The sequence below is a fragment of the Cervus elaphus genome, chromosome 17 (genome assembly GCF_910594005.1).
Source record: "Cervus elaphus chromosome 17, mCerEla1.1, whole genome shotgun sequence".
NCBI lineage: Eukaryota > Metazoa > Chordata > Mammalia > Artiodactyla > Cervidae > Cervus > Cervus elaphus.
This window is the reverse complement of record NC_057831.1, coordinates 18,288,458-18,312,510: the sequence shown is the minus strand read 5'-3', so window position 1 is coordinate 18,312,510 and position 24,053 is coordinate 18,288,458. Positions and strand designations below refer to the sequence as shown.

Below are 24,053 nucleotides of genomic sequence, written 5' to 3'. Positions count from 1 at the left end.
TATGAGTTTCTTTGACATTTGTAGTTCCTATTACTCAAGGAAAAATTAAAACATGACAAAACATACAGAAGAGGAGCCCAAACACTGTCTTACTGTAAAATGATACTGGTGTCTTTTCCCCAACATTAACACTGAATTGAGCTCTGAATGGGAAGTGAAATAAATGTGGTTAATAAAATAGTACTTATTTCTATTTCTACGAAAACAAAATCTGAGAGCCATCAACACCAGTGAGTCAGGGCCACAATAGTTTGCACAATAAGACCTTTGCAGTCATAAAAGCAGGTTTGACTTTCCTAAGTCCCTTTTTTCATCTCATTTTTACCTCACAACACTCCCAAGAGATAGGACAGATATTACCACTCTCAATAGATGAGGATGTTGAAGCAACTTGAGGTTAAGTGAATTTTGGACTTCTTAAATGCTATTGCCATGTGCTTTTTTTTATTAGAATAAGAGAAGAATTACTGGTTTATCTCATTTTGACAACAAGGCATAATGGTTGTAGTAAACTTGTAAATAAAAGGAAGTTGCTTGTATTAACTGTAGATAAAAACTTTTTCATTCCAATGTTTTAATAGAAAGTGAAAGTGAAAGCCCCTCAGCCATGTCCGACTCTTTGCAACTCCATGGACTATACAGTCCATAGAATTCTCCAGGCCAGAAGACTGGAGTGGGTAGCCTTTCCCTTCTCCAGGGGATCTTCCCAACCCAAGGATCGAACCCAGGTCTCCAGCATTGAAGGCAGAACGTGACTGGATAATCCACTAATGAGAATAAGGGCTAGATTTAGTTCTCAGAGAAAGAGAATGTGAAGAAAAGGTCAGTTTCCTGGAAAGCTGATTTATTTGTGGACATTGGAGTAGTTTTGTTTGATGGACAACTATAAGTGATATTTCAATTTTCTTTTCAAAAATCAGAACTGTGAAATCTCAAGGAGTTTTTATAAGTTTTAGAAAGTGGCAAGGCAACTGCTGGAAGACATTTCTAAGCTAAACACTTTAAAGGATGATGCTGTAAGTAGTGAAAATAAAACAGTGTTTATAATCCTCTTTCCCCTAAAAGTAAAAATGAATATGGGATTAAAGTAGGAAAAACACCCAACTGTGTCTCTCTAAGTATACTCTTAGCTTCATAAATCCGTTGGTTTTGAAATGAAAGGGTAAATCTACATGGTAAATCATAAAACAAAAAATACTTTTAGAAGATACTTGAGGTAAATGAATTTGATTTTGCTATTGATCATTACAAGACCCTGATGGAAAAGACCTTGATGCTGGGAAAGATTGGAGGCAAAAGGAGAAGGGGGTGGAAGAGGATGAGATGGTTAGAGAGCATCAGTATCTCAGTGGACACGAATCTGAGCAAACTCGGGAGTTAGGGGAGCCTGGCGTGTTGCAGTCCATGGAGTCACAGTCAGACACGATCTAGGGACTGAACAACAACAAATCAATCATTCAAGTACAGAAAGTTTCTGTTTGGGGTTGTGATTATTTTCAAACACATTTGATATGTAGATAAATGAAGTGAATGTGGAGACATTTCTGTCACTCATTAATTCATTCAATAAGTATTTATTGAGCACTGGTTTTGTGCCAGCCATATTCTAGATACAGGGATACTAGGAGAGAGGGAGACAATGTTTGAAACCCTGTCCTTGTTCTGTGCTTTACAGTACAGTCGCCCCTCCACATCCCTGGGTTCTGCATCTGTGGATTCACCCAACCTCAGATCAAAAATATTTTGGGAAAAAAAATTACAGGAAATTCCATAAAGCAAAACTTGAATTCCTGGGTCCCTGGCAACTATTTACATAGTATTAGGTATTATAAGTGATCTAGAGATGCTTTTTACAGCACAGATGACCTTTGAACAACGAGTTTAAATTGCAAAGGTCCATTTGTATGTGGATTTTTTTTCAAAAACATCTACAGTAAATATTGTAGTACCACATGATCTGCAGTTGGTTGAATTTGGCAGATGAAGAACCACACTATGGAGGAATGGGGATATGAAGGAACCAGGTAGAAGGAGGGCCTTTTATAAATTATATCCTAATTTTCAAACGTGGCAGAGTCTCAGTACCCCTAAGGCCCACATTGTTAAAGGGTCAACTGAATATGGGAGGAAGTTCATTGATTATAGGAAAATTCTACCCCACTTTATATAAGGGACATCCTAGGATTTTGATATCTTTGAGGACCCTGGAATCAATCCCCTGGGATACTGCTGGACTGTGGTAATCACTGATATATACGTACAGAACCCGCCTGCCAATGCAGGAGACCCAGGAGATGCAGGTTTGACCCCTGTTTGGAAGATCCCCTGGCGGAGGGCATACCACCCCACTTCAGTATTCTTGCCTGGAGAATCCCATGGACAGAAGTCTGGTGGGCTACAGTCCATAGGGTTGTAAACAGTCAGAGATGACTGAAGTGACTTAAATGCACCAACATTTACTTTCAAGTGTGGGAATAAAAGATAAGAAATCCATCTCTATGTTAGCCAGTGAGGTTAACACTCCAAGAGCAGAACCTAACCTTCCCACAGTAACTCCACGTATGATTAAAATCAGTCGTTGGCAGGTCATTCTTAAGTCCAGAGTGCATCGTAGCTGCTGGCCACAGAGAAAACCCAGTCCAGAGAGTTTTAACAGTCCCACAGCATTTCCAGATGACCAGTCTGGAAAGGCTTAGATTGCTTTACCATCCAAAGGCACCGAGTTGGATCAAAGGGAAAAAAAAATCCTATTAAAGTGAATCAGCCGATGATGTAATTTACTACATCAATGGCAGAAAAGAAGCATTTTTTTATTTTACATCTCAAACTTGGTAAATGATGAATGAGTTTCACATACTGAACCCAAAGGCTGTGAGAAGAGTGTTTCTAACATGCTGGAAACAAATTATATGACAGAAGCAGGAAATGTTTAAAAAACACATCAAAAATTATATTCCAATTACAGCATTCTTGGGAATGAATGCTACAGCTCAGATTACATATTATATGTTACATATTCCTATTTACAACCCTCTGTTTAGACTCATTGAAAGTTTATAGAAATGATTTCCATTTTAACTGAAGCATTTCTTATACCTAATTTCAGTTGACTAATAAAACTTTTTTGATAAAAAAGAAAAATAACCAATCTAGTTGATTTCCATTTCCATGTGGTAAGAAAGCTAACATTTATTGAGAGTTTACTATTTATGAGTCAGTATGGTAAATGATTTGCATTAACGTAAAAAATAAGAACAGGATTCTTTTGAGATGAATTTAGCCTTTACAAAGTAAAAAAGTTGCTTTAGTATTACAATGTTAAATTTTAAAAATGTGTGATTAAAGAAATAATTATTGGCCTACATTCAAAATATGAAGCTCTAAAAATACATCTTCTAAAGCTTAAACCTCTCTACATAAATCCACATAGGCATAGCTCAGACTTGGCATAGATTGTTTTCACTTGAAGAAACTGCTTTCTGTTTAGAAGATTTCCTTTCTTTAAGCAGAGGTTGGCAACTATGGCCTGAGGGCCAAATGCAGCTAGCCACCTGTTTTTGTGTGGCCCAAGAGCTAAGAATGGTTTTTGCATTTTTAATGGTTAAAAAAAGTCAAAAGAATAATATTTTGTGACATGTGAAAAGCACATGAAATTAAAATTTCAGTGTCCAGAAATAAAGTTTTATTGGAGCAGAGCCACTCTCATCAGTAGACATGTTGTCTACGATCGCTCTCATGCCATGATGACAGAGTTGAGCAGTTGTGACAGACACCATATGGCCCACAAAAACTAAAGGATTCACTTTCTGGCCCTTCACAGGAAAAGTTTGCTGACCTCTGCTTTTAAGCAAAACAAGAAAGTCAAATGTAATATCCATGTTTATATATCTGGGGTTTGAAATTTTTACTTCAAAAAGTCATAGAGGTATATCATTGACCTCATTAGTATTAAAACCTACTCATCTTGTGGTGGATTGCAGTGTGATAACTTGAATCTGACAGATAATAAAATGGGTCACAGCAGTGGTTCTCAACATAGGAAAATTTTGCTCCCCAGGGGACAGTTGGCAAGCTCCGGAGACAAGGTTGGTTGTCACAACTTGGGAATGCTATCGGCATCTAGTAGGAGAGGCTAGGAACGATGCTAGATATCCGATATTTGCCCCATGGAGGATTATCCAGCCCTGAATGTCAGTAGTGCTGAGGTTAAGAAACCCTGGTCTGCAAGAAACTGAGAGTCTATCCTAACATCTAGACTGTGTGTGTGTTCAGTTGCGTCCCACTCTTTGCAACCCCATGGACTGTAGCCCACCAGATTCTTCTGCCCATGGAATTTCCCAGGCAAGAATACTGGAGCAGGTTGCCATTTCCTACTCAAGCGGACCTTCCCAACCCAGGGATCGAACCCCTGTCTCCTGTGTCTCCTGCATTGGCAGGCAGGTTCTTCACCACTGAGCCATCTGGTACCAGGGAACTTCTAGACTACCCCTTGAATACAAACACAATTGCTACTCAGTGACACTATCATTAATCTATCCCTACCACCCATGCCATATTTATATTAATATTTATAAGAATAAGAAAGACAAATTTCTCTTTATTTTATGGGTATGGTTTTATGACTAACAATTATCCATCTGTACAGTAATAATTTTCAAATTGGACCCATTCTTTTTTTTTTTTTGGACCCATTCTTATTCTCAACTACAAGCCTAAATGAATTGGTCTTTGTTTCATCAATTAGCCTGATTTAAATTAAATCTGACTATTCCATTTTCATCTGGGCTTTCCAGGTGGTGTTTGTGGTAAAGAACCCACCTGCAAATGCAGGAGATGCAAGAGATTTGGGTTTGATCCCTGGGTTGGGAAGATGCCTGGAGTAGGAAATGGCAACCTGCTCTAGTATTTTTGCCTGGGAAATCCCATGGACAGAGGAGCATGGTCAGCTACAGTTCTTGAGATCACAGAGTCAGACACAACAGAGCGACTGAGTACACATGTTCCACAATTCTTAACATATACCACAAATGAAGTAAAAATTTCCTTTCTATGTCAGAGATGTCTGTGAAGTAAGAAGCCAAGCAAAAGCTGTGATAGTCTGGGGAAAAAGAACCACGAGGTAGGAGGATGAACCAAAGATCACTGCAATGTAAATGCTAGTAACAGTTTAAAATTTTTAAAAAAGGACAATATGAAAGTTGACAAAATATTTGGATTTAATACATTTTAAGTCAAGGCAAGTTTTCAAGACTGCATTAGAGGCTCTAATCAAGGGACACTAACTTCTATCAAATTCTTACATCTCATCCCAGTCTTGCAATCTTCTGTCCTAAAACTGGGACAAATGGAATCACTTTAGGCACTCTCTTTTTACATCTCTGTGTATAAAGGGAGTGCTCCATTTACACATAAATAGTGGGGTGTTTTTGTCTTCAGTCATATTACTAGAAACCCAACTACACATTTTCTAGAATCTTTGAAGTACCGTTTCACTTTTAAAATATTTAAATTTGTAGCTAGGAAGTTGTAGAATAATCACCTCTTATCTATTAAATATTTAAATGCTTTCTAATCTTGTAAAATTATCTCTGATCTTGTCATATTAAGCTATGATCTCTCAACTTTCTCAAAATCTCCCATTTCGTGTACATGAAATAATATTCTTGCTCATATGCATGCTCTCATATTTTTTAAAAACACTGTACCTTTTCGCCTGTGTCACCTTTGGGGCCATTCTCTCCAGCATCTCCCTAAGGGGGGAGAAAAGAAATATATGAAAACATAGTGATGATACTCAGCAATGAGTACTTTTCCTTATTTTAAGTTTCCTTTCAGAGGCACTATATATTAATAGCTGTTGTAAATGTTCAACAGAGCTAATGTACCTTACTTGACCAACTGCCTGATATCAACCCATCCAAATAAACTTTATTACAATGAAGATGACTTAATAGTTTTAAACTACTCCATGATATTAACAGAAAGTAATTTCTCTGACTTTTAATAGCGTATTCTGGCACTTAGAGCTGCTTTAACCCTTTCTGTTTTCTCTGCTCAAAGAGTCACTCTAACAAAGACTTTCTCCTGATTCCCTCCATATGCTTTCTGCTTTATCCCTTCTGTCTCCTTCTTTGTTCCATTCCTGGTTCCTGGACTCCTGCCCTCTGCTTTCCCTTCCATCTGTGTAAATTCTGCTCTGTCTTCGAGCCCATCTCAAATCTCTAGGCTCTCAAAGTGCATGACACAGCCCTCAAAACTGTGCAGTGAATCTTAACTTACCTAGGCATACATGTTTTGCATTGAGAAATAAATGCTTTAATAAAGTAAATAAATAAAAATTTTACCTTATTAGAAAGTCTTCAAAAATCACAGCAAAATAATTTGAGGAGTTTATGCTTCCTTTGTTAGTTTTGAGAGCTCCTATGCCTATTTTGTCACTGATATCTCCTTTCTACCCACAAAGCAATGCAGTAGAAAACAAGTCATTTGTGTGTTATCCATGTTTTGTGTCCTAAATTCTGAATTTTTTAACTCATACAGCAAGTTCTAGTGGAAACATCAGACTTTGGAGCCAGAGACCTAGCCCAGCTCTAGTACCTACTGAGCAAGCGAAAATCTATTTGCATCAAATTTCTCATGTGCAACATAAGGACAAGAATATTTTATGGGGTTATAAGAAACAATTCCTGTGTCTAAGGCAACTAGGGCCATATCTGACACAACATAAGCTGTTAATGGTGGCCATTAGCAATAACAATGCATTATTGTTCTTGTATTCCATAAGAATACCCTTCTGTCTCCCGTGGGAGGTCCCGTTTCTATCATTTAACATTTTCCATAAATCAAGAGAGGAGTTGCTGATAATGATTTCCCTGAGAGAAGGAGGCGTGTTAAGAGAGGGAGATTTTAACTTTTTCTCTTCAGTTTCTCTTCCTGTTTCAAATAAGCACGAGGCTAACCTGCTTGGGAACTCTTTTATGGAGACGGTCCACCACAGCGCCGGGGGGTCTGAGTCACTTTATCCCATGAGCCCCTGGGACCATGCAGACACTGTTGCTTTCCCCTCCCTACTTTCTACACAAAAGAGTCATCTGATGACTAATTAATTTCACATTAATTACCATGAACTGGTTGGATGCCAAATAAATATACTGATCATCAGTTATGAAGGACTTTTGATAGGCAGCCAATTAGCATGCTTTAAAAAATTGCTTGGAAATCCCTTTGTTAAAAAACAAAACAAATAAAACAAACTTTCTTATTAGGAAAACTGGTTCAGACTGGTCAGAAGGCCAAGGGATTGACTGAGAAGAGCCACCCTTCTGCTTTGCTCACCTTCCGTTTAAGTCAATGTCTTTTGTTTTTGTTTTACAATGGTCAAAAATACAGTTAAATTCACAAAGCTCGCTGGATCTGTAGATGTATTTCTTTTGGGATTAGTGGTGATGATACTGATTTTTCAGAAAGGTCATATCACTTATGAAGAGCATTATGTGATATCTTGGTAACTGCCTACACAGACCACACATGTTTAAACACTGGCAGAGAACATAGCATGATAACATTCCCCAAAGTGGGAAGAAGGATGTCTGTCTGAGAGAAATTTAACATACGCACTCTGCTTCTCCTTTTGCTTCTCTTTTTAGTTTTTTATGGGAATTCTTTGTGGGACAACTTTCAGTATATTTGCTGCAGGTAAACATCTGTATCCCTTTAACCTAGTGACCTAAGAAGTAATAGAGGTATAGATGCTTAGAACAGTACTGGAATGGCATCAGCAAATAGGCAGAACAGAAATTTTGCAGGCCTAGAGGTTTTTGAAAGCCATTTTAAAGCCTGACATAGATTGTTTAAATTTGCTCCTTTCTCATCCATTTCTTTAAATCCTTTTACCTAAACTTCTGAACATACATAAGAATTACACTACTTTCTCCTCCCATTAATTAGCAGTTTGAAAGAAACAGTGGCCAGTACATCTATCTACATCTACATCTAGGCATAGCTTGTTTATTGTGCTTTGCTTTATTGCACTTCGAAGACACTGCATTTTTTACAAATTGAAGATTTGTGGCAACCATGTGTCAAGCAAGACAAAAGGCACCATTTTTCTAACAGCATCATTTTCCAATTAAGATATGCATACTGTTTTTGAGTTATAATGCTATTGAACTCTTAGAGGATTACAGTATAGCATAACTTTTACATGCTCTGAGAAACCAAAAATTCATGTGATTCATTTTATTGCAATATACATTTTATCTCAGTGATGTGGAATGGAACCTGCAATATCGCCAAGATATACTTGTATACCTGTACTTATCTATCCATCCACATATAAACACAGTTTAGTTTGGTCCCTCTTGAGGGGAGGAGATTAAAAACAGGCAGAATCATCTCACCTTTAATCCTTGTTCTCCAGGTTCTCCCTGCACAAAAGAACAAAGTGAGTGACACATTAAATTATAAAACACTTAATTAAGCAACATTAAACAAAATCAAATACTGAGCATACTAGTTAAATTACATGTGATATTTTCTATTTTGCCAATATACAGTTGCTTTCTAAAATCAAATGATGAATTTCCTGGAAAAATTGAATATGGATATCAACAGCAAATGTCACCTTAATTCTTTTCTTTTGAGGACTAAAGAGAGATATTTAAGATCAGCAAAGCCTGGCTTTTAGGGCACTAAGGAGAGCAATGTTGAGGCAATTCTGAGATTATGACATCTTATTTCGACCAGACTCTAACTCAGTAAGGTGAGCTAGCACGTCCGTCCGTGAAATCTCTCATTCAAAGCACCCGCTGGTGCATGGATTATTTCTGGGGTCTGGAGTGTAGTTCACCAGAATATCTTGCCCTGACATGACTAAGGCCTGAACTTGGACCCTTTCACAATGTCATGAATGCTCTTCAGTCTGTTGTTAACTACTGTGTTCTAAATCAGGTGTACTTTAGGAGTCATTAGTTTTTTTCAGAAAAGATGCTAGATCGAGGCAGAATCTAAGTGAGTTTAGGAGAGATGTCTTTACGCAAAAATGATGATTATGGCAGTATAAAGACTAAAACGCAAAATTGTGTGCTGAAAAGAATCTCATTTTCATTTTACCCAGGAAGAGACAGGGGACAGAATCAGAGAGTAAATCGACAGCAAATCACACACATTACGGTAATACCCTTCTTAAGAAAAGCTTGAGAAGGTATTGCAATAAGGTCACACTGCTTTAAAAATTATTTTTAAGGTGGTTATTGCATTTTTAAAAACTCCTAATGCACTCTTGAAGTCAGTTTGAAGGCAGCACTCTTTTCGCTCCCTTAAACTTGGCCGGACCCTTTGGCTTTTTGAATTTCTGGTTACCTTTCACTGCTTAATAGCCATCCTGATGGTTGCTAGGCAACAGAACAGTACTGAGAACAAGCATTAAGCATTAGCTCCTATCATTTGACTTTTTAGCACGGAGCTAGAGAGGGAAGAAGACAGGAAAATGGCTGTAGTGCCAGAAGGAATATTTTCTTTCCTCTCCTGCAGGACAAAGGACAGGTCTATAAATTTTAGGTCTGTTCTAGGCGCCTGTCGATAGCAATGTGATCTGTAAAATCAGCTGACGGGCATCTGTGGGTATGGATACACAGCAGCACAGCTGACGGGATTAGACATTAGTTCTGTACTTCAAGGGATGGTCACTCATCAAAGGATTTGGGATTTGTCTGCCTATCTGGTTTAAACTAAACTGTCACCAATCTTTTTATATTTAACAGATTCATTTGTTCTTCAGAAACAAAGGAAATTTGGAATCACCCCTCAAATCTCCATTACATTGTTTCCCTATTTAGTAATGCAGACCACATCCATTTTTAAATTTCAAACATGCTACATATTTATTATGTTTTTCATTTGATTAACTTGTTGGGTTATGTAAGTTTTAGAGGTGGCCAAATCTTGAGGAAAAGTCACAGTGGCACTGTAAACATTTTCTTTAGTATGTCTTATAAAAGTTATGCAAATGTTGGTAGTGTGGACGTGACCTATGTTTTAATACACTCATCAAATGGTAAAATGACAATAGTCATATTTGAAATACAGGTTTTCTCATGTTAAGTATCCCAGAAGTCAAAGTTTAGACAATCATATCCTACACTCTGTGTTTTTAATGTAATGAGAATCATGAATACCATTTATTCTTTAGTCACAACGTTTTATACTATAACATATTTTACTATTGACAAAAGATTCCATCCAAGTAAAACCAGTGGGATATAAAAAATTGTAACAGCTTAAAATCTCATGAAAAATCATGTCTCAAATGATTCTGCTTGGTTTTCTTTGTACCAACCTTTAGCCCTGGTATTCCATTCTGTCCTACTGCTCCAGGTAACCCGGGTTCACCCTCAAAATTAAAAAAAAAAAAAAGATACTACTAAGTAAAACATACAAAATCAACACATTATACAGACTGTTAGCAGATATAACCAACCATCCAATAATACTCGAGAAGTACATAGTATGTTAAACCAGTTATACAAGTTAGCTTGTTTGGGCCAAACTTTTATGTGCTATGGACCAGGGATACGAGAGGGCTAATTTTCTTGCATTCAGTCTTTTCTTCACTAAGAAAGCAAAAGCAAATTGCCAGGGGAAATGAATATCTAGCATGGTGCTAGGTACACCAAGTAAACATTTGATGAATGAGTAAAAGACGTCTGAAAATTTAAGACTTGATGGAGAATTTTCAAGTGATTTCTCAGCTCAGGAAAACAGAGCCTAAATCATTGTATTTATTAGAATTAAGGAAAATGAGCATCTCCGAATCTAAATCTTGAAGCATACACGCATCTGCTGTTGCTGCTACTAAGTCGCGTCAGTCGTGTCCGACTCTGTGCGACCTCATAGATGGCAGCCCACCAGGCCGCTCTGTCCCTGGGACTCTCCAGGCAAGAATACTGGAGTGTGTTGCCATTTCCTTCTCCAATGCATGAAAGTGAAAAGTGAAAGTGAAGTCGCTCAGTTGTTTCTGACTCTTCGCGACTCCATGGACTCAGCCTACCAGGCCCCTCTGTCCATGGGATTTTCCAGGCAAGAGTACTGGAGTGGGCTGCCATGTCCTCCTCCATACACCCATCTACTTAATTCATTTAGACATATCTGACACAAAAATAAAAATGGCTTTGATTTCTCTTCCCAGTTTCACTGTAAATATGATAAAAATAAACATTCAGGCTTGTGGTTTTCATTGTCATATTGAGTGACAGGTATTTGAGAAAATGATGATGGCTACTAGCTAGAATGATTACACATTTCAGAAAGATAATGAGGTATCTCAGACTTTCTAGACTCTGAACCAACAATTGTTTTCCAAAGAGGAAAAGGAAAAATCTTTTCAAGTGTTCAGAAGCAAAGGAAAAATATTCTGTATGATGACTGCAGTTAACAATACTCTATGGTATATTTGAAAGCTGTTAAGAGAATAGGTCTTAAAAGCTCTCATCACAAGGAAAAAAAATGTAACTATGTGAGATGATGGATGTTAACCAAACTTATTGTGGTAATCATTACACAACATATACACATATCAAATCATTATGGTATACACTTAAAACTAATTCAATGTCATATGTCAATTGTAACTCAATAAAACTGGGAGAAGACAGAAAGCAGTGTGGCTTTTGCTATTTCCATGAAGCTTAAACTTACAGCAACTAGAATTTCATTTAAAAACATTCCCAAGTCATTTATTACATGCTTCAACTACTGGACAAGTTTCTTTCCACTGAGGGTTAAAAAGTTTCGCCTTAGTTGTTGTTGTTGTTGTTTTTTAAGTTGACTACTTTTTAGAGCAGTTTTAGGTTCATAGCAAATTTAGTTGATTTTTTAAGAATGTTCTCTAAGCTGCCTGACTTAGGACTTTCCTGATAGCTTAGTTGGTAAAGAATCTGCCTGCAATGCAGGAGACCCCGGTTAAATACCTAGGTCAGGAAGATCCACTGGAGAAGGGATAGGCTACCCACTCCAGTATACTTAGGCTTCCCTTGTGGCTCAGCTGGTAGAGAATCTGCCTGCAATGCGGGACACCTGGCTTTGATCCCTGGGTTGGGAAGATCCCCTGGAGAAGGGAAAGGCTACCCACTTCAGTATTCTGGCCTGGAGAATTCCATGGACTGTATAGTCCATGCAGTTGCAAAGAGTCAGACACGACTGAATGACTTTCACTTTCGCTTCTAAGCTGCCTGAAGGGCAGAAATTGTGACATTTTAATATCTGTGCTGTTACCGTCAAAAACACATACCCTAGTAAAATGGTAACATTTTTTAAGTGCCAGGAATTTTACATTTATTAACTCGCTTCAGTTCAGTTCAGTCACTCAGTCATGTCCGACTCTTTGCGACCCCATGAATCGCAGCACGCCAGGCCTCCCTGTCCATCACCAACACCTGGAGTTTACCCAAACTCATGTCCATCGAGTCGGTGATGCCATCCAGCCATCTCATCCTCTGTCGCCCCCTTCTCCTCCTGCCCCCAATCCCTCCCAGCATCAGGGTCTTTTCCAGCGAGTCAACTCTTCACATGAGGTGGCCAAAGTACTGGAGTTTCAGCTTCAGCATCAGTCCTTCCAATGAACACCCAGGACTGATCTCCTTTAGGATGGACTGGTTGGATCTCCTTGCAGTCCAAGGGACTCTCAAGAGTCGTCTCCAACACCACAGTTCAAAAGCATCAATTCTTCGGCGCTCAGCTTTCTTCACAGTCCAACTCTCACATTCTCACAAATTTCTACGAGATAAGTACTATCTTTATTTCTCCTTAATAGATGAAGAAACTAAGGCACAGAAAGGTAAAGTAATTTTCCCAGATTTACACAACTCTGCCTTAAGAGGTTTGTGCTCTTAATACAATTATGCATTGGTGAATGAATGCATCTAGAAATTGGGAGGGCTGGTGATGAATATTTCTATCCTCATTATCATTTGGTTATTAAATGACCTCCAGAATGTATACAAACCTGGACTAAATGTAACTTATTTAAAGATGATTTTGTACACCTACCAGATAAACTAGGCAATGTGAAGCTTATAGTATCTTCCACGAACCTATGGACACCTTATCTTCGACAAAGGAGGCAAGGGAAGACAACCTCTTTAACAAGTAGTGCTGGGAAAACTGGTCAACCACTTGTAAAAGAATGAAACTAGAACACTTTCTAACACCATACACAAAAATAAAAGGGCAAAAAATGTTTTACGATTATACTGGGTTATTGTACTGTAATTGCTAAAATCTTAACTCATGGAAGAAATTCTGCTTCCTCTATAAAGTTACACTGCAATCATTTGCATTTTCCTTGATAAAATGGCAAAAATGTTGACTTAGAATAACGATGGCCATTATAAGAAAATTTTGATATGCCCTTTGTACATAACCAAGGGTAAGTATAGAAGATCCCCTGGAGGAGGAGATGGCAACTTGCTTCAGTATTCTTGCCTGGAAAATTCCACGGACAGAGGAGTCTGGCAGATCACAGTCCATGGGGTCACAAAGAGTCAGACACAACTGAGTGACTGAACACACACAAGGGTAAGAAGTCCATTGGAAATTGAATACACCCCTAAAGAGGACTCTCATTTACCATGTAACCATAAAAAGAGCTACGGAGTCTGCTTCTTCAAAGAATCTATAACAGGATGCACTAATATCATAACTCATGGTTTAATGCAAACAAGAAATGCTGCCAGGGAACAATACAAACTCTGTTTAGACTTTCAAAGAAAAACTATGGTAGCCAGAATTACTATTTTTTTAAATGGTTAAGCCCCTGGAACCAGACGAAATACATGCTGAGATTTTGAAGCAAGGGAGACAAACGCTGCTTAGGTATCTGCATAACATCCTTCTTAAAATATGAACATCGAGGGACTAAAACTTGATCCTTTTTTTCCTTTGATTTTATGTTTTGTTAAAATAATCTTTTAACGTAAAAGGAAACAAAACATTGCATCCATAATCCCATCACTCTATAACTGTTTTCATTTTGTCCTGTTTCCTTCTAGTCTCTTAAATTTATGCTTACATATTTCAAGCAATTGTAAAGCTTATTACATAGTTTGACGTACTGATTTTTTTATTATTTTATACTGCATGTTTGGTCTTACACAGTATTTGTGTCTTATAAATTGTTTATCATCTATCAAAGTCAGGTCTGATCATTTGTTTAATCTGCCCCAAACTGTTGAATACTTAACGTTGTTTCCAATTTTTGCTATTAAAGATAAACATCTATGTAAATATTTCTAAGTTGCTTTCCAAACAGGATCTGAGCTTTATCTGCTTTTCCAGGCACCCACTCTGTTACTTTTTCCCAACTTCATCAGCACTGTATGTCATAATTTTAATTACTTTTGTGGCTATTTTAATAAGTACAAATAAGAACTTCCTGAAGTTCAATTCTACATTTATCCCATGTAAGGTTAAATAGGTATCCAGCAAGATTTTAAAGCTAAAAAGTGAATAAGGCTGTTTCCTGAATGAAGCAAGGCAAGATAAAAAGAAGGAAAAGTGACTCATAGCATTTTACCTTTCTAAAAAGTTATAATAAAAATACACCCAAATTCAGATCAGGAGGTTATGAAACATTCTATTATTGTTCAAATTTAGTTCCCAAGTTGTGGTAAAGTAATGTTACAGATGAAACATTGTAGAACTTTGAGAACCAAGGCCAAGCTGTGGGATTCTGGAAGTCATCAATTCACTCAGTTAACATTTAGTGAAGATTTACTACATGTTTTACTCTGAGCAGAGTGTTTCCTGGGATATAAGGATGAAATAGACATGACAGGTGCCTGTGCCCAGAGAGCTCATTTTTGAGTGAGAAAAGAGACCTCTACCTAAATAATTTAAAAGGATATCTAATTGAGATGGAACTTTTTTCTTTGAGCAAAGTTTTCCTCATAAAGAGGCATAATAAATAGAAATCAAAGGAAATTCTTAATGAAGAATAAAGCATACATCATATAGTGTATTGGTATCTTCTAGCATATGAGGACAGAATATTATTAATCTCATGAGGTCTCCTCAAATAGTTACAGTTATATTACTTGACTGTTGTACATAATACAGTAAAAAAAAAAGACATATACAGAGAAATATATCAGGAAAGTATAGACCAAATAAATAGAAATTAGGTTTTATGTGTATGTGTGTGTGTGCATGTGGAGAAATATGTTCGTGTTTATTGGATAATCTATTCATCTGTTTCTGAATGCATCTCATATTCACAAGTACTAAGGACATTATAAAGATAGTAATAAACAAAAATAGCAGCTAACATCTTAACTACAGGCAGATTGATGGATTTTTCTTTATTATACTTAAAATTCCCAGTGCATTACTCCCAAATGACAATTTGTGCATTTAAGCTAAAAATAAGTTGAACTGACTTTTGAGAAGGATGACACTACTTTCTTTCTTTTTAAACCAGACACTCTAACATCACTCAAGGCTTTTACAATTATTTCAGGTACAGCTATTCAGGGGCAATTTGAAAGAATACTTGAAGGTAGAAAGGAATGTAGTTTCCTTACAAAACTGAGTGCTAAAGAGAAACAGGTCATTTAGTAGTAATACTGCTCCCTGTCACTTCAATCACAATTGGAATTTGAAATGAGTCATAGCTTAAAATTTTTAGCATAGTATAATTTTACATTCACCTTGTCAATATATATTTGTTTCCTTAAGTACTACATTTTCAGAAAGAGCTCATCTAAACAGAAGACGAAAATAACTGCAATTGCCCCCCTTATCCTTAGGTTTGTTTTCTTTATTTTCAATTGTTTAGTCACTAAGTCGTGTCCAACTCTTTGCAACCCCATGGACTGTAGCCTTCCAGGCTCCTCTGCCCATGGTATTTTTCAAGCAAGAATACTGGAGTGGGTCGTCATTTCCTTCTTCAGGGGATCTTCCTGACCCAGGGATTGAACCAATGTTTCTTATGCCTGCATTGGCAGGCGGGTTCTTTACCACTGAGCTACCCAAGGTATCAGTTATCCATGGTCAATTAAGGTCTGAAAATATCAAAAGGAAAATTCTAGAAACAAACAGTAAGTTCTAAACTGGGTGCTGTTTTGAGTAGCATGCTAAAATCTGATGTCAGCCTGCTCCATCCCACCCAGGACATCAATTATCCCTTTGTCCAGCATATCCTGCTGGCTAGTCACTTAGTAGCCAGGCTAGGTGATCAGATCGACTGTCAGGGCATCACAGTGCTTGTGTTCGAGTAATCCTTACTCTACTTAATATTCACTCTGCTCATGCCCAGCTCCTTGCAACCCCATGGACTGTAGCCTGCCAGGCTCCTCTGCCCATAAATTTTCCAGGCAAGAATTCTGGAGTGGGTAGCCATCCCCTTCTCCAGAGGATCTTCCCGACCCAGGGATTGATCCTGGGTTTCCCACATTGCAGGCATATTCTTATTGTCTGAGCCACAAGGGAGGCCCATTTTACTTAATAATGGCCACAAATGTGAGCAGTTCAGATAGTCTCTTTTGTACCTAATTTCTACATTAAACTTCATCACAGGCATGCAAATATAGGAAAAAAAACTAGTATGCGTAGCGCTGGGTGCCCCCCTCAGTTTCTGGCATCCACTGCGGGTCTTGGAACACACTCTTTGCAGAGAAGGAGGCGGGGCTGCCGCACAGAAGATGCCCCAGCAGCAAATGAAAGGAGCGATATTGAGCAAAACATGGTGTCAGTCTTAAGGCTGTTCTCCCACCTCTGGAGTTGGTGTGGTTGGTGCATATGTGTAATAAAGGCTAAAACTGGACAGCATTGGTCACTGATACCTCTTTAAAACACTGGATAGACTGGGTCTTTCCTCCTGACAGTGACAGTTCACAGAAGGATCTCAGTGGCCGCTGGATTTTCCCCTCCTGCAGGCAGTCATGGTGGGCAGGGGGGCAACCTTTTGCGAGGCTTCAGGGCTTGAGAAGCTTTGGCAGCTATTGGGTAGATAACCCTTGGTAGAGGAGGATTCTCTGAAGGCAGTGAAGTGCCCACGGGGACTTCCAGCTAGAACTATCTGGGAAAGAGCCAGGAAAACGGGGTTTCTGTTCTCCATTCCTGTTTATTCTCTTTCTCTATAGGCTTCCCTGATGGTTCAGTGGTAAAGAGTCCGCCTGCAACGCAAGAGATGCAGGAGATTTGGGTTGATCCTTGGGTTGGAAAGAGTTCTCAGGGGAGGAAATGGCAACCCACTTCAGTATTCTTGCTTGGAAAAAATTCCATGGATAGGGGAGCTGGGAGGGCATGGAGTTGCAAAGAGTTGGGCATGACTAAGCAAGCAAGTAATTCTGTTTAGTTTAGTCTTCCACACTAGTCCTTAATGCAAGTGAGGATGAACACAAACTTGGGTGAACATAAGTGAAGTGAAGTCGCTCAGTCATGTCCGACTCTTTGCAACCCCATGGACTGTAGCTTACTAGGCTCCTCCGTCTATGGGATTTTCCAGGCAAGAATATTAGAGTTGGTTGCCATTACCTTCTCCAGGAGATCTTCCCAACTCAGGGATTGAACCTGGGTCTCCCGCATTGTAGGCAGATGCTTTACCATCTGAGCCACCAGGGAATGACCAACATATTTTACCTTGAAATTTCTAGAAATGTATCATTTTACTGCACAAAAATAAAAAATAAGACTCCTACCCCTAACTTTAAAGTGTCATTCATGCTCTAAATAAATCCTTTTCAGACACTTTAAAAAATGTGGCTACTAAAAATTCATATTTACATTTATGGCTTTTATTTGGAGCTTGTTTTATGTTTCTATCAAACAGCATTGGTTTAAACTATAAAACCCTGTATTTATTATAAGGCATGATAAACAAAATGCCTTTGAAAGCAGAGAATGAGCACATCCGTATTCAAGCAAGTCAATGTACAGCGAGACTTCAGAATGGAGATGCCCACCGTGGTGTTAAAATCGATCACCGGACTCTGCCAAGGTGGGTAGTGTGTGAGGGGTTGAGAGCAGAGGGCGGACCTGAAGCAGAGGCTGCTGAGGGGCTGGGAGAGCCACAGCCGGGGGGCGGGTAGAGACTGACTAGCAATCTCCTAAGCCAGCTCCAGGCCACCCACCCACCTCAAACAGTCTCCGAAAAACAAGGCAAGCTTATAAATTCTATCCCTTCATTCTCGCCAAGGCTGTCGCATCGCACTCAGGGTGAGGGTCCCAGCCAAGGTCTGGCTTTGCTGTTTCTCCGACCTCTCCTTCTGCCACCCCAGCCACACTGAACTCTTTGTTCCCAGATACTAAGCAGGAGCCGCCCAGGGTCTTTGCATTTGGGCTTCTCTCCTGTGGCCCATCTTCCCTCTAATATCCAGGGATTGAGTCTCACCTTCTTATCCTTGGGACAACTGTCTCTTATTACAGGGGTTGTGCAGAATTCCAGCCCCACTCCCACCACTCCTGATGTCCACCTATATCTGACTTTGCTTCCTCTACTGCACTAATTACCACCTGAGATAAATTTTTTTCTTTTCTGTTTCCCCCACTAGGATTGCCAGATTTGGGAAATAAAAATACAAGACACTCAGTTAAATTTTAATTCTGGATAAACAACAAAGAGAAGAGTTTTTAATTAAATGTATCCTAAATATCAAATAGACATAGCACATGAAAAATGATGGGCTGTTTATCTGAAATTCAAATTTGGTTGGGCATTTTATATTTTATCTGGTGCCCTGATTTCCCACCCCCTCTCCAGCACCAGAATATGAACTTAGTTTCTCTTGCTTACTCCTCTTTCCACATTGCATAGGAACTGTACCTTACACATAATAATTGTTCAGTACATCTACATTGGAGGAATGAATGAATACAGGAGAAGCAAATTACATATACTAAGTTGATATGGAAATGTGAAGCCCGTACAGGCCTGGTGAGAGCTAGGGACAGCAAGTCTTCTCTGCTGGAAAACTGGAAAAGACCAATAACTCTGGGGCAAGAGACAGCTCTTTGTCTCAGCTTTGGCAAAAGGCAGCAGTGGGAAAAGAGACGGGGACCCAGGAAGAAGATGGCAAAGACACTGACCCAGCAGTCACACGGCCACGTTTCGCAGGTCAGCTTAAAATAGAACTGAAAAATAGAGGGATAGCCTGGGGTCAGTGAAGGCGGGAGGAGTCCCCTGAAAGGCGCAGGATGCTGAGAATGAGCAGAACGTCCACGGCTGCCAAGGAAAAGCACTGAGCCAGGACTCTGTCAGGGGGAGAGTGGTTGCCTGGAGGACGGAGGCTCCAACAGTTGTGCCTGTGAGTACGGGGACCCAGTCATTATAAATGTTTCCACCTATTCAGTTATCGCCCCTCTTTCGTCTGCTCCTTCTGTCACCCTGTGTGCCTCAGTGAAGGCTGAGGAGCAGCTGGGGCAATGCCAGTTGTGTATTTATCATGTCATCTCAAGTTCCTCCAAGACCCTTTCAGAACCTGTGTGTGTTATCATTTACCTTACAGACTCACTCTAATATCTGCTTTTCCCTACGCAGAAGCACTCGCAGAATAGGACAACATATACATATATGGTGGTGGTTTAGTTGCTAAGTTGTGTCTGACTCTTTGCAACCCCATGGACTGTAACCCACCAGGCTCCTCTGTCCATGGGATTCTCCAGGCGAGAATACTGGAGTGGGGTGCCATTTCCTTCTCCAGGGGATCTTCCTGATCCAGGAATTGAACCCCATCTCCCACATTACAGGTGGATTCTTTACCAACTGAGCCACCAGGGAAGCACATTCTGTCAAATGTTTTTTATGCATAAATTGATACGATCATATGGCTTTTCTTTTTTAATCTGCTGATGTGGAAAATTGCATTGATTGACTCTCAAATACTAAACTAAGCCTGAATTCCTGGTATAAAGGCCATCTGGTTATGATTAGCTACTGTTTTTACATAAAATTGTTGTTAGGTATCCACAGGGGATTGATTCCAGGACTCCCAGGGATACCAAAATCCAGAGATGCTCAAGTTCCATGTAGTCAGTCCTCTGTATCTGAGGGTTCCACATTGGCAGAGTTAACCAACTGCACATCGAAAACTATTATTAGATTTGATTTGCTAACATTTTGCTTAGAAATTTTGCATCTATGATCATGAAAGATACAGATTCACAGTATTTGGGGGGGGGAGGGGCGGGTAATGTCTTGTCTACTTTTTAAATAATAACAATGCTGACCTTACAGAGAAATGCTGACAAAAAACATTTTGCCTACAAGATTATTATCACTAGTTGAGTTTATGCTAAGTTGTTTTATTCTTGTTTGACTCTTTGCAACTCTATGAACTGTAGCCCTCCAGGCTCCTCTGTCCATAGGATTCTCCAGGTGTGAATACTGGATTGGGTTGCCATGTCTTCCTCCAAGGGATCTTCCTGACCCGGGGATTAAACCTCTCTTAAGTGTCCTGCATTGGCAGGTGGGTTCTTTTCCACTAGCACCACCTATTGATTTCAGACAAAGTAGATTTCAAAGCAAAGATCATTACCAGGAATATGGAAGATCACTTCATAATGACAATGGGGTCAGCTCATCAAGAGGACATAGAAATTCTAAATATTGATGTATCTATAATAGAGCTTCAAAATATGTAAACAAAAACTGATAGAACTGCAAAGAGAAACAGACAAATCCACGATTATGGTTGGAGATTTCAATACCCCTCATTCAGTAATTAATAGAGCAAGTTAAATATAAAATCAATAGAACTTAGTCAACTTGAACGCTATTATTGATAATATGGGGGGATCTTATTTCTTGTTATCTTATATAGGGGATCTTATTTCTCTGACCATGGATCAAACCCATGCCCCCTGCAGAGAGGAAGCACAGAGTCTTAACCACCGGACGGCAGGGGAAGTCCCAAGGGCAATGTTTTAGTCGAAAGCAGCCAAGCGAGCCATTCTTGATAGATGAAGAAACACACTCAGAGAGGGAAAGTACATTTTTCAGAAACAAAATGCTGCAAAGAGGCAGATGTGAGATTAGAACCCAGGTCTTCCAATTCCCTATCTTGTGTTCCTTCTATTTGAATAACTTGTGTCTAAAGAAATCATTTGTATTTATTGGGTTTCTTTTGTCTTTAATTTTTGTATAAAATAAGAAAGTGGCTTATTAGGAAGCCTCCAATCTAATCTTAAGTTTTTTACTTCTGGTCATGGGACACAGAGCAAATTTCTTGAGCTTCCATGGGGTTTAGCTTTTATTCTATGCAGTGTTTAGGGGCAGATTAAATGCTTACCCTCTCTCAGGTTTAAAGGATTAAGATTTAGTTGTTCTTTTATTATTATTAGTTGTTGTTTTGTTGGACTAAAGATGTTGGTGGTGGCTCCGTGTTCCTCAGACATCTAATTAAACTTGCTTCAAGTCCCAATTTCACCCACTATGCAAGCCCAGGACCCGCTCTTGGCTCCTATGCTCAAGTTCTTGAGTTTGTATGTCTTCTCTGTTTTGCTCCAGACCAGTGGCTCTTCACCAGCTGCCTCAGGAAATCCCCTCTTCTCAGGCCTTTTGTGAGCTTAGGATTGAATAACTGGTGTTCTGAAAGCTGTGTCATCACAGAGCACTCAGACTTTGCTCATCTCGCTGCCTTCCCCTCTGTTCTGCTTCCACCTCACCTTTCTCTTTCCTTCCTTCCCACCTTCCTCAGCCATACTGGGAACTCAGCTTCACGCCCTCTTATGTGGAGCAATTCAGTAGTTTGTAGCTCCTACTTGCATACTCAGCACCTAATGCTTCTTTTGTTTGTTTTCTGGAGGCAGAGGCTTTGTTCCTCATGGAAGAGAAACAGAAAACTCTGACCTGTTGGGTTTGGTCATGTTAGGGGAAGCACACTGATTGAAACCACCCATCCTGGCCAGGCACCATAGTAACCATTTGCATGAGTTGTTTTATGGCAGGAGATCCTGATAAGGAATACGGAACTAATAAGCCACCACCAACCGGAAGAGTTCAGGAAAGGTTGAGAGGAGACACTACCTGTCCGTCCACTTCCCAGAATCCCTCTTGCTAGCATCCATCTTGGCTGAGCGATGCGTGTGCCACCAGGAAAGACTCTGAATTAGAATGATTGGCCAAAGACCACCCGGAAACTAATCCCATCACCATAAAACCCAAGACTGCGACGCGGCAGAGCAGTTCTCCTGAGTTCCCTTACCTACTGCTCTCCACCCGGGTACCCTTTCCCAATAAAATCTCTTGCTTTGTCAGCATGTGTCTCCTTGGACAATTCATTTCCGAGTGTTAGACAAGAGCCCAGTTTCGGGCCCTGGAAGGGGTCCCCCTTCCTGCAACAGTCATACATCATGGAACTGACATCCCTGTAGGAGAGTGTTGTCTCATTTATCCAATCAGCAAACTCCCTCCCTAAAATTAAAATCTCTTTGTCCTCCTTGGTAATATGAATAACAGTAGAAAAGTAGATGGTTCTATCAGTCAGAAACAATGAAAATATCTTATTTCAGATAATCTACTGAAATGGGTTTAACTGCTTGACATAATACTTAACCTAAACCTAATAACCAAACATTCATTATATTTTTTAAAAAGTACAAATATCTAAAAATGTAAATAAGAAAACTTGATTGATAGTTGTCTTATTGTCAATAATACTACAGTAAGGACTATTTCAGAAATAAGTTTGTAGTTAACACTTTTTATTCTAGTTTTTGTACTGCTAATGCAGAAAGAAATGTATAAAATATAATTTGAATAAAAAAATTCAAATGCAAAGATATAGCTAAGAATTTAGGGGTCACAGAAAACAGTTAAATTGAGTTTATTTGGGCGAAATTTACACAAATGAGAAGAATGATCTGCCTTGAGCATACCCCTAAAAGGTCTAGGGAGAAGTACACACGGATGACCGCCTCCATCCCAATCCTGCCTGCTAACGTCCTTCCTCCCGTCTCTTCCAGTTCTCTTATTCTTCAGGAAGGGCCTTGGGAGTCGCGTGTGGACACCACAGCCTGCAAGCTCTGCCCACAGTTCCGTACCCTTAGCTGCTCCAGGCCACTCACAAGTATATGGGGGCACACACCAGCTGGTGGTTGACCCTTGGGAAAATGGACCTGAGGAAGAGGCCACTACAGACGACGGAAGCAGACTCAGCACAGAGAAGGCAGGAACTCTAGGCCCTGTGGACTCCCCACCCTGCGGTGGGGGACACACCATCAGAGGGACAAAGGAGAGCAAGGAGGAACACTGCCTGGGTCTAAGGAAAACACTGTCCAGTATTCCCTCTTAAATAACTTATCAAAGGTGTAAAAGTTGCCAAAACCCAGCCAGGGAGCATGATGTCACAGTGTGGGGTGGGGTTCTCTTTTCTGTGTATGAGAGAAATTGTTCTCTATGAGTACTCTTATGGAGAAAAACAGATTAAGAACAAAGGCTTATGTTTCAGGAAGACAAAATATCAAAATGGATGAAGAGGGTACGTGATGCGGAGGAGTTTGTTAGGGCTGGGATAAGTCAGAAACAACACACTTGCTCAGCTTTGGCGTCTTACAGGAATCTCTCCTAAGTTAGATAATTAGTGTTTACTGCAACTTTCCACATGACTGGGGTTGCTAGCAAAGGAACTGCAGTGGTGATAGCTAATCAGCATTTGGCATCCCCTAGCTGGGAAATGAGGAGGAGGAGGGGACCTGTGTGTATCCAATAACAAGGAAACTCAAAAGTGGTGCTGGATGTTTGGGGAAAGACACTCACTCTCTGGATGTAGATAGGAAAGAATGAAGCCCCAGGCATGATTAGCAGCTGCCTTCGAAGCAGGAGGAGAGAGGGAATTAGGGTGACAGCAGCAATATGAAAGACAGACTGACGAAATGGAAGAAATGGGTTCTTAGTGATGAAGCTTAGGTGTCAAGGCTGAAGGCTGTGTTAGTGCTGGACTTCCATATTGTGAATTGAAAGTTGCTCAGTCGTGTCCGACTCTTTGTGACCCCAGAGTCCATGGGATTCTCCAGGCCAGAATACTGGAGTGGGTAGCCTTTCTCTTCTCCAGGGGATCTTC

At 39.7% G+C, this 24,053-nt stretch overlaps 1 protein-coding gene across 23 annotated transcripts in view; it reads right to left on the bottom strand.

Moving 5' to 3' along the window:
- The window catches only part of COL25A1 (collagen type XXV alpha 1 chain), a 501,341-nt gene that overhangs the window by 80,427 nt on the left and 396,861 nt on the right, over positions 1 to 24,053 (bottom strand). For all 23 annotated transcript variants that reach the window (XM_043871317.1, XM_043871320.1, XM_043871305.1 and 20 more), the window contains exons 13-15: positions 10,337 to 10,390; positions 8,400 to 8,426; positions 5,706 to 5,750 (exon numbers count right to left, since the gene is read on the bottom strand). In XM_043871317.1, coding sequence (XP_043727252.1) covers positions 5,706 to 5,750; positions 8,400 to 8,426; positions 10,337 to 10,390 — 126 coding nt within the window. The remainder of the gene's footprint in view (positions 1 to 5,705; positions 5,751 to 8,399; positions 8,427 to 10,336; positions 10,391 to 24,053) is intronic.